Here is a 10,609-nt window from a genome sequence, read left to right as displayed (position 1 = left end):
CACTGTTACTATTATGTGAAGCGCTCGTATAAATTAGGTACATCAAATGAATGTATAAAAATTTTATATATCAGGAATTAAAGAAATTTTCATCAGAATTGTGTAAGCAGGAGTAACACTTGGCATTGCTTGCACGTACTTCGAGGATTCACGTGGATCTCATAACTTTCTTTCTGAAGGAAACTAACACGGTCTGAGGGTTCACAAATCAGTCTCGGCATAATTACCTGTAACACGTTATCCTGTTACTCAATATTGTTACGATTATTGCATATCAAATATAAGAAAATAATGTTTACTACATTCGGTATGGGATTTCGTCAAATATCTTCGTAATCTGAAGAAGGATATTTCTATCAGAAATTTTCTAGTTCTGATCTCTTCAGAAAGGTCTTACTTCTACCAATGACTAGTTTCAAACTTTCAGTGAATGTTCTTTCCCTAAAGTCTTAAGAAAATCTCAATCGATTTTTCAAAAAGATGTAATTTTATCAAGCTTCACAGTCCATTGCTAGGGCCAGCATACTCATGCATCGTGTAAATAACTACATAGTATCAAAAGGACAGGAAGAGAGATATAACGGAAACTTTCACCATAAGGCTAGGTACAAGTCTCCTCTATGGTAGTAGGATTCTGCTGCACGTGTTTTGTGCATCTTATAAGCTACAGCACTATAGTAAATCCAGCGACGTACAAAGATTAGGTTCTACGCTTCGGTGAATTAAGAACACTATTTGTGAAAAAGGTGCGGAACTGCAATAAATGATTATATTAATTTTTTGCATGTAATGAGTTATGAAAATTACAATTATTGTGAGGAAGTGACATAGTTCTTCTAATACCTTTGAGGAAGGCTCTCGAGTACAGAAGTGAGCGAAGCGTCAAACAGCAAAACATAGCGGGTCATGCAATTCGGGCGCATCAACAGATAGACCGCCAGTCACCACTCGACAACCGATACGTAAGCATAGAAGGACCGGAACCGTTCTCCAAACTCAAGTTTTTTTTACTAGTACTAAACACCCTCAGAGAACTTGATCCATAAAGAGGTAATTTTTGACAAATAAACTACCACACGCTTCCTTTTAACTTAATTCAGTTTCTGCAAAACAGTGCAATTATTGTTGTCATAAAATCTAATAAATAAAACATTTTGTGGTGGTGACTCTTGTAACAGTGGTGAGAAATGTGAAATTTTAAAAAGGAACGAAGCTCTCGAACGAAGCGCGGAACTTTGTGCGGTGAATTCAAAATTCTCGAACTTTGAATAACTATTTCTTTTTTATCGATTGTCTAATACTTTCCGCGAATGACTTTCGCTGGATTATCAAATAGCTTTATATAATATGTTATAAAATAGTCTACATTCATTCAAATTACCGCCGCGAGAACACTCATTCAAACTTCCCGAAGAACCTGTTTTCAAAATGTTTTATTTCGATAACTGTCTAAACCGAAAAGAGAAAGATAAAAAGGAGAACAGTTAAGATTGTTTGGTGAACTTTCTATATTCTCGTCTCGCGCGAAACGGTGTCCCTCGAATACTGTCGATGCAATAAAAATTCGAATTAAAGTGTACGATCTTAGAATAAATTTTGCGAAATGCATTCTCGTTTTCGTATAAAGAACCAAGTGAAGCTAGAGCAATGACCGAAGTTAATAACACCAGTCACTGTGTTTTATCGGTGAACCGGTACCACAACTAATGCAGGTGTACCGTAATGTACGAATTTCTGTCTATAGTAGCAATTACCAGACCACAAATTTCTATTCCCCGTGAAAGGCAAAAGAACCGCCACCTTTTCGTGCTTCGATTGCGAGTGAATGTTTAGCAATAGGGTTGATGCAATTATATAACGAAAGCAGTGTTATGTTATCATAAATTTTTGTCCAAAAAAGGAAATAGAATGCATGACTTGTACAGGTGCATAAATGGAGCTACCGGATTGGATCAACGTCCTCTACGACCTTTTACTATTCACGGGAATGGCTTTGGTTTACATAAGCGAGGCCCTTATCCTGACGCTCATTCCCCGACGCTATCGTGCGAAATCTATCAAAGGAGAGGTGGCTCTGGTGACAGGAGGCGCTGGCGGAATTGGAAGGTTGATTGCTATGAAACTGGCCAAACTTGGAGCACACGTTGTCATCTGGGATATCAACAGGACTGGTATATTTCGCTAGGTCGCCATAAAGGAAGGAGCACTTCCATAGTTATGATTGCAGGTCTGGAAGATACGGTGCAAGAAATTAGACGTAGCGGAGGAAAGTGTTGGAGTTACTATTGCGACATTACCAACAGGAATGAAGTGTACAGGATAGCGAAAACAGTGCAAATCGAAGTTGGCCCTGTAGGATTTAAAGTCTTCTTTCTAGGGAACAAATGACAAATCGTATTACTCAATAATGTTTTATTCAGGTGACCCTGCTGATAAACAACGCGGGCTACGTATACGGAAAAACACTGATGGACTTACCAGACGACGAAATAGAGCGCACTTATAATGTTAACATTCTGTCGCATTACTGGGTAAGTTTGGGTTGGACAATGCCTAAAGGAGAGTGTTGAACCATTTGCATTCAACGCAGATTACCAAAGCATTCATGAGGGACATGATGAAAAACAATCACGGCCACATCGTGACTGTAGCAAGCGTGGCAGGACTTTTGGGAACTTATAATTGTACGGATTACTCGGCTACCAAATTTGCAGCCATCGGTTACCACGAGAGTCTTTTCACAGAACTTAAAGTAGCAACTTCTTGAAATTACATTAGACTTTCTTCTCGGTGAATAGTAAATGGGTAACATTATTTGTATCGTTCCTAGGCTCATGGTTATGATGGAATTCACGCGACTCTAGTCTGTCCATATTTCATTAACACGGGTATGTTCCATGGAGTGAAACCCAGGTACGCAAAGAGACCTACGGAATACTGGTTTTTAGCATAATAATTTGACTCGCTATGAATTTATAATGTACAGGCTAATGCCGATGTTGGAACCTGATTACGTAGCGGAAGAAGTTGTATCTGGAATATTGGTAAATCAAATAAACGTTGTGTTACCTGGGTCAGTTAGGTATCTCTTGCCACTCAAATGGTAAGTTATGATTTCTACAATCATTGAAAGTCAATTACAATAATTCTGTTTCTGATAGTTTGCTACCAGCAAAGCTGTGCTGGGCTTTGATGTATCACGTTATAAAAGGACCCCAGTCTATGATGATGCTCAAAGGAAGAGAGGAAAAGATATTGAAAAATAATAACAATATTTTTGATGCAGTAATATCCAAAGAAACACACGTACGATAATGTGTACAATGTAGTATACTATGGATTCATTGGTAAAGTATTTGTACACAGACTAAGGAACAAATGCTGTCTTTAATTTTGACCATTAAGAATAGTTACATTCATCTAAACACTGTAGGAATAGTATTATTACCGAGACTGAATTTATTTGTATACTTAAATTATATTTGTCAACAGCATTTATACTTTTTAAGTGTAAAATATATTTATAACGTATGTAAAAATATTCACAATAAATCGTAAAAGTAATGTAACCCCTGACCAAGCTCCCAAATCGATATACCTGTACCCAATTCGGCAGCAAGATCCAGTCGATGCAAAATAGAATACAATGTCGGATAAAAGACAATTCCACTGCCCCCCGACGACCTGAAATAGATCCCCAAATTTCATCCTAGATTTAAACAACTTTATCTAAGCTATAAAATCTCTTGTAATCCTAAACCTTACTTTGCTTCAAAAAAATGTTCTTTGCTGTTATCATCCCACTGAATTTTTCCTTTGAAGGATTCAAGCATTTTCAGATAATCTGTACCCAAAATAGCTCTCCCACCTTCAGGAGTATAATTATATCCGTAGAAATTAAGACCTAGTAGTATTTGAGCCCTTTTAGGACCATCTTCAGGTACTAGCAGTTTTACACACTCCCTCACCCAATCAACTGGACTGTTAGGTCCAGGACGTTGAATAGTTGAATAATCATAAGTCATCAAAGAGAAGGCTTTTATATATGGTGATAATTGATCAAAATGATCTTTATTAAATAACTGAACTTTTGGGCTAAAATAGGGGAAAACATGTAATACATGACAATCATTTTCTTTCACACAACATAAACTTCCTGTTTCTTTGGAAATTACATCAAAATTATACAACCACATCAAATGCATAAAATAAAACTTACCCTCTTGATGGTGGCACTGCTAGAATTGTAACTAAATTATTGTTGTTTAGTTGTTGAGCAATCGACTTAACTAAAGATATTACAATCTGTGTATCTACACCTGTAAATATAAACTGATTCCATATTTCCAAAACATATCCATCAAAATGATAGACCTAGGACAGAATATACTTCTGTATACTGCAATATTGTATACTTGTACTGTATATACTTCTACAATTACCTCTGCTGTATCTATTAACGATGAAATTAATTCACTCAGCTTATGAGTTTCACTGTACAATCCCACAATGTCATTGACTGACCAATGTTCAAATAATACCCTTGGTAAAACTGAAAATAATTGCATTTATATAATGTCAATACACTTACAAATGTCCATTACTTCTTAACATACCTTTCACGTGATGTGCTTCATTGTTTGCTGCTCTCATTTCCTTCAACCACTTCTTTTGAACATCATGAGTCGACAATTTGTACGTTGCTGCATTACCTTCTGGAAATGCTAACCATACTGGTGATACCATAGTAAATTTTCCATGAAATAATTTGGCAATTTCAAATCCATTACTATTCCACTAAAGAAAGGAAATATTTTTATTAATATTAATGATTAATATAAACAATTAAGTAAGTTTGAATTATACTATGTTCAGTATAAAAATTTTTAAATAATAAGAAACAATAAAATTACCGGTGTAATGTATCCTAAAACGTCTCCTGTAAATCGCTTATGAGTCGTATTCGAAAAATAAAAGCCTGATTCATGAATAATATCATGTGTTTTAGTGTTTTTCACCACTAAATGTCTTTTAAAAACATCCTGATTCACAGGACCTATCTGTAATCCCACAAAAAAAGTAATGAAAATATAAATATTTTGTTTACGGAAATCTTTATAAATCTATTTTGCAACCTTAGTTTCAACTTTTCCTTTATTCTTTTTACTATTTTTGTCTTTGGGCGGTAACAATGTACATTCTGACAATTGTATAAATACTATCAAACCAATTATTAATCTCAATATATTCATAATAATTATTTGTTTATCTAATACTAAATAAAATCATTAATTATTACTACATAACATACGTGGCTGATATTCAAAAGAATTTTATTGGAATTGTTGATAGAATGCGCTACTGTCATATGCGTCATATATACTTCATCAAATTATTTAATGATGTCACATTTTTTTAATAAATTTATTTATAAGATTATATATATGATACATTTTAACATAAAAATATTTTCGAATGATATATTAATTCCAAATTTTACTAAATTAAGTTTTATGCTTGTTTCACAGGCAATGTGATGTACTATATTCTTTCCTTTTTACACTTACCAACTTTTCGGACGGGTTAAAGTACTTAAACAAAATACCTATTTTTAATAAAAAACGAGCAAAAAAAGGGATAAAAAAGATTAAAATTTAAACAATTCTTTAAGCTTTTTTACCGCGTGATTGGATCACATGATATGTGTTTTGATGTAACATGGCGTCTTTAATTGTCAAGGCATAATAAAATTTCTAGAAGGATGTGAAATTTTTCTAATTTTTGAATTTGAAACTCAACACAGAATGCCAGTTGATATAAATAGATTAACTGAAGGTTGGTTAGAATTGGAAAGTGATCCAGGTAAAAATTGATAACCATAATTTTAATGATGTTCAGAATGAAAATACTTGAATGCTTTCAAAAATTAGGATATATTATACAAATTTGAAAAGACAACAAAATATGTAGATCTAGTTCTTGAACATATTTTAGTCATTTAATGTATTTATGCACATAACGCTTCAATGGTGTACAGTATATGGAACAACGAAGCTTATCCTGTTACAAAATTGTATTACTATGTTTTGTATATTGTCAGGTTTATTTACACTGCTGTTGGAAGACTTTGGGGTAAAGGGTGTGCAAGTGGAAGAAATATATGATCTGCAAAAATCATTAGAAGGTCCAGTATATGGTTTCATATTTTTGTTCCGTTGGATAGAAGAGAGAAGATCAAGGCGTAAAGTAGTAGAACAAGATGAGAGTTTTGTGAAAGATGAAGAAATCGTTAACAATATATTCTTTGCACAACAGGTGTATTATCTTTGTAAACTATGCTCAGCTATTACAGTGCTTATTATATTCTTTAATACATAAGTGCCTGATTTATAATTATTCATCTTTTGTAGGTGGTTCCCAATAGCTGTGCAACCCATGCATTACTTTCAGTGTTACTTAACTGCCCAAATATTCATTTGGGTACAACTTTATCCAGATTGAAGATGCATACATCTGGAATGTGTCCAGAAAATAAAGGATGGGCAATTGGTAATACACCTGAATTGGCGTGTGCTCATAACTCGCATGCAATGCCTCAAGCCAAAAGACGGCAAGATAAAAATACTGGAGTGTCAACTGGAAGATTTACTGGGGAGGCTTTTCATTTTGTCAGTTATGTACCAATCAATGGTAGATTATTTGAATTGGATGGTTTAAAACCATATCCCATGGACCACGGTCCATGGAAGGAACACGAAGAGTGGACGGAACAATTTAGACGCGTAATTACGGATAGATTAGGAATGGCAACAGGGGAGCAATTACAAGATATAAGATTTAATTTAATGGCAGTTGTTCCCGATCGGCGACTTGCTATTTCGCATAAATTAACCATGTTAAAAACTAATAGACAAATAGTATTAGAAGCATTGCAACAACTTGTTAAATTAAGCCATCAAGATGGATCAGAGAAGAATACAAATGATACCGAAAAATTAGATAAACCGCATGAAAAGAAAAGTAAAATTGATGATGAAAATGCTTTGCCTAATAAGTCGGAGATTGATGAATCTTCTTCTATACCATCTGTTACTGTTGAAAGAAACAATGATGCCACGACAGATACTGAGGAGCCAGCTTCAAGTATAACTTCTGGGAAGACTGAATCAAAGTAAGTAGACAATAATTTGGACATAGGTTTGATATTCATCAAATATTTTATTCTTTAAACGAAGTTAGAATAAATACATATTTCAGTGGTATGGAAAAAGTAGTAATGTGTGCATTAGATTATGCCACGCCTCTTCAAATACAAACTTCACCGGCACACAGTTCGTCTAGTACCGATACGTCGTCCGAGATTGGATCTGCGTTTAATTCACCCACACAAGGTAAGTAAAATTACGACCCTTTACAAAAACGTTTTGTTGTACACACTTTCTTAGTCTGACAAAATATTAAATTATTTGGACATGTCATTCGCATTGCTTTAATGTTCTGTGATTTGTCGGAATGACAAATATAGTAACGCGATTCAGATGTTGGATCTTTTATTTTTCCATGTTCTGTACATATATTCTCCTCTGTTACATCTTTTTGAAATACATTATCTGCACCATTTGGAATATTTATGTTAACTTTTCTTATGCATTTGCTGTAACTTTCTGTATCACATATTTTTATATATGCATTAAATGCCGTGAATAATGGACACGAATATTCTATTACAGAAGGTCTCTCTGGTTCACACACATAATACCTGAGACAGTTAGTTACATTTGGCAAGCGAATATTTCTTATACATGGAAGAACTTGAACAGATTGTGAATTTAATGGATAACCTAATGCTTTGTACCTTTCAATGGTCAAATATTGTTTGTTTCCGACGTTATCAACAATTGAAATGATATTATTTTCGTTCTCTAAATTATCAAATGTTGTTGATAATGTATTGTTAGAATTCTCTATATTTAACATCGGTTTATTTGCATCAGCATCTTTTAGAACTGTGCTATCTCTCATTGTTGTATTTTGTAATTGAGTACCAGTTATGATATTATTTTGCAAATTATTGTTCTGTTGAATATAATTCTGTATAAGGTAATTCATTAATACATTATGTTGGTTATCCTTCGTAAATTTTACTTCATTGGATAATGGTATTTTTGTATTAAGTGTTGAAGGTGTAGACAATGATGATGTTAGAAATTCTAAAGGAATAGTAATCTCTTTGTATACTAATAAGTGTTGTATTAATTGATTCAGCAACAAGTATTGCTTCCTGCTATCATTTTGTGCTTGCAAATAGTCATGCTGTAGATTATTAATTACAGAAAAATTATCTGTATTTGTTTCACCATTATCATTTGTTGTTTCTTCAACTTCAATCAAAGGGTATGGAGTTGCCATTTCCTGGTCAGGTTCATCAGGGATGCTATCAGTAATATATGATGAGTCAATGAGCTCAGAAAAGTCCACAGGATCTTGCGTTGATCCCATGTAACTAGTTTCATTGGAATTGATTAATTCAGGTACACTGTCATACCTGTTTGTTACAATAGAGGATTCTGTAGATAATGTGTCGCACGTCCAAGAATCACCAGGTAGAACACATATTCGCAAATGTGGTTCAAATATCTAACAACGAGGATTTGGAAATTAAGAAATGAGTTTGCTAATATTATTAAAGTGGTAAATTATCTTACCAAGCCTTCTGTACATTTACTGGGTACCCAAACATAACCGCCATCCGGCAGATTCACGCAATTATAAAATACAGTGCAACTAGTGGGATGGGGTTTTCTTGATTCTGGACATTTCGACGACTCCGTTGTTATCACAGTAAAATATAATATTATAAGTATGTATCTCATTGCGTTGATTTGTCACGTACGCTGTACTATAGCAGACTAAATTTGATGTGGCTTGGTTGCTGGTATTATTTGCTTTTCACACATTCCCCCATAAGTCATCCTTTGACACCTCTGAGATACAGTTAGTTGACCTATCATTTCTGAGTATTTTTGTACTCTTTCTATCCATATGATTGAAAGAAGGTATTGTATGAATAACGATTACTTTTAAAACTGAAAAATATACTTATGCTAAACAATCATGTATTAATTTGTAGCATGGGGATGGAATTCAGGCCAGAACAGTCCAACGTCCACGAAAGATTTTAAAAAGTTCGTTGTAATCAGAGTCGCTGGAGACGAAAAGAATGAGGCAGGTTTAAGTACGTATATTTCATTGAATTTCTTTATTGTGGTGTATGATAACACCATAAGAAGCAGTACGTAAAGTGTACATCCGTAAGTAGGTCGTTCTCTTGGGAATATTAATATAAATGGAAAAAGATTAGTTTCCGACAGTGGTCACTTACATAAAAAAGTCTGCTTGTCGGGAGAAGTTAGAATACCTCATGCTAGAGTGAAAACGAGTAACGGGGATACTGTTACCGAAGAGAAAAAAGTTGAGAAAATCGATCCAAAACTGTGCTCAAAATACCCGGAATTGTTTGAACCCCATACGTTTGCACCCAAAGATCTTTTAGCGTTGCTGAAGAACTTAGAACATGAAATAAGTATTTGTGAAACTAGCTTAAAAGATGAGAACGACAAAAGGAACAAATATAAGGTAAGTACATTTGGAAGAAGGTGATGATACTTGTAAAGTTTCGTATACAGAATACTATTTTGTTTCAGATTGACGATTGTCGTAGAACGCATAATTATGATGAATTTATTTGCACGTTTCTTTCGATGCTCGCTCAACAAGGAAAGCTAGCAGAGCTAGTGCAGCAGCATTTAACTTTAAAGAAACATACTTCTGTGTCAGTGAACAGAGTTCACAGGTAAGATATTTTGTTGGTTACCGCGTCATCGTTATTCAATGCATATATTGTTTCCAGATCTTCGAAGAAAGCCGACACTCGTCCAAACTCTTCACGTAGACGTCGAGGTAGAACTAAATGCAAGAAACGAAAATAATTTCCGTATTGAACATAAATAATTGGAGCTGTTATCCCACCTATTGAATTGTCAATATTAAAACCTCAGAATCGCAACAAGGACATAGTTTTAAGAAGACAAGCATGTAAAAAAGATCATACGACTGTTGAAACAAAAAGGGATTGTAAATTATGTGTTACATTTTACCAACCCAGTGTCAATGACATCGAACATCAGTACTTTATTTATTTTGCAATGCAGACACTTTCTGAAAAGTCGTAGATTTATGAGTATAGTGATTTCATTTTTTTGTTCTATTCACTGTACAAATCTTCATATATTTTTTATAGTTTTTCCTCGTTTAATGCCTCGTGTCTGTCATATTTATAAATATATTGCAAGTTTTATCTTATACTGTTGGATATAAGATAAGGTATTTCAGTCATTTTTCATCTATTACGTTTCGTATGAAATACATGGGTTTCATAGAATACACGAATGCATTTTTATTTTCTATAGCGTACAACGTAGGCTTGATTCACAGTAGAGGGAGCAACCATCGCTTGCATGTATTTGGAGAAAGAAAGCGGAGAGTTTAGGGAGCGACTATAGTAAACAATACGGATAAATAAGAGGAGTGGTAAATGAAACATCAATTG

General features: G+C 34.2%; 4 protein-coding genes across 8 annotated transcripts; 2 read left to right on the top strand and 2 right to left on the bottom strand.

The window, feature by feature from the left end:
- The first annotated feature begins 889 nt into the window (after positions 1-889).
- On the top strand, positions 890-3,576 carry LOC100881069 (estradiol 17-beta-dehydrogenase 11). Its single transcript, XM_012295566.2, has 8 exons — positions 890-1,050; positions 1,926-2,171; positions 2,228-2,352; positions 2,421-2,531; positions 2,591-2,752; positions 2,831-2,913; positions 2,987-3,103; positions 3,162-3,576. The coding sequence occupies exons 2-8, from the start codon at positions 1,934-1,936 to the stop codon at positions 3,313-3,315; spliced, it is 990 nt and encodes a 329-aa protein (XP_012150956.1). The 5' UTR covers positions 890-1,050; positions 1,926-1,933; the 3' UTR covers positions 3,316-3,576.
- LOC100880281 (chitinase domain-containing protein 1) lies at positions 3,437-5,448 on the bottom strand. Of its 2 annotated transcripts, none has more exons than XM_012295563.2 (7): positions 5,312-5,448; positions 4,914-5,060; positions 4,617-4,797; positions 4,443-4,552; positions 4,220-4,374; positions 3,766-4,095; positions 3,437-3,684 (listed from the first exon to the last, which is right to left on the bottom strand). In XM_012295563.2, exons 1-7 carry the CDS (start codon positions 5,375-5,377, stop codon positions 3,543-3,545), a joined length of 1,131 nt encoding a protein of 376 aa, XP_012150953.1. In that variant the 5' UTR covers positions 5,378-5,448; the 3' UTR covers positions 3,437-3,542. The 2 variants fall into 2 exon arrangements, with proteins under 2 accessions (XP_012150953.1, XP_003707684.1); XM_003707636.3 differs by lacking the exon at positions 5,312-5,448 and adding an exon at positions 5,136-5,270.
- A 114-nt stretch (positions 5,449-5,562) lies between these two features.
- Positions 5,563-10,139, top strand: calypso (ubiquitin carboxyl-terminal hydrolase calypso). 3 transcript variants are annotated; one of them, XM_012295562.2, is made up of 8 exons: positions 5,563-5,862; positions 6,101-6,315; positions 6,411-7,171; positions 7,240-7,391; positions 9,131-9,235; positions 9,362-9,636; positions 9,705-9,853; positions 9,911-10,139. In XM_012295562.2, exons 1-8 carry the CDS (start codon positions 5,805-5,807, stop codon positions 9,987-9,989), a joined length of 1,794 nt encoding a protein of 597 aa, XP_012150952.2. In that variant the 5' UTR covers positions 5,563-5,804; the 3' UTR covers positions 9,990-10,139. The 3 variants fall into 3 exon arrangements, with proteins under 3 accessions (XP_012150952.2, XP_012150950.2, XP_003707685.2); XM_012295560.2 differs by having other exon boundaries at positions 5,564-5,862; positions 9,320-9,636; XM_003707637.3 differs by having other exon boundaries at positions 5,566-5,862; positions 7,258-7,391; positions 9,320-9,636.
- Positions 6,575-9,134, bottom strand: LOC105663842 (uncharacterized). Of its 2 annotated transcripts, XM_076537073.1 has the most exons (3): positions 8,706-9,134; positions 8,546-8,637; positions 6,575-8,434 (listed from the first exon to the last, which is right to left on the bottom strand). In XM_076537073.1, the coding sequence occupies exons 1-3, from the start codon at positions 8,871-8,873 to the stop codon at positions 7,402-7,404; spliced, it is 1,293 nt and encodes a 430-aa protein (XP_076393188.1). In that variant the 5' UTR covers positions 8,874-9,134; the 3' UTR covers positions 6,575-7,401. The 2 variants fall into 2 exon arrangements, with proteins under 2 accessions (XP_076393188.1, XP_012150949.2); XM_012295559.2 differs by having other exon boundaries at positions 6,575-8,637.
- Positions 10,140-10,609: the final 470 nt, after the last annotated feature.

Source organism: Megachile rotundata, chromosome 11 (assembly GCF_050947335.1).
Source record: "Megachile rotundata isolate GNS110a chromosome 11, iyMegRotu1, whole genome shotgun sequence".
NCBI lineage: Eukaryota > Metazoa > Arthropoda > Insecta > Hymenoptera > Megachilidae > Megachile > Megachile rotundata.
The sequence above is the reverse complement of the archived record's forward strand: the minus strand, read 5'-3'. Positions and strand labels throughout refer to the sequence as shown.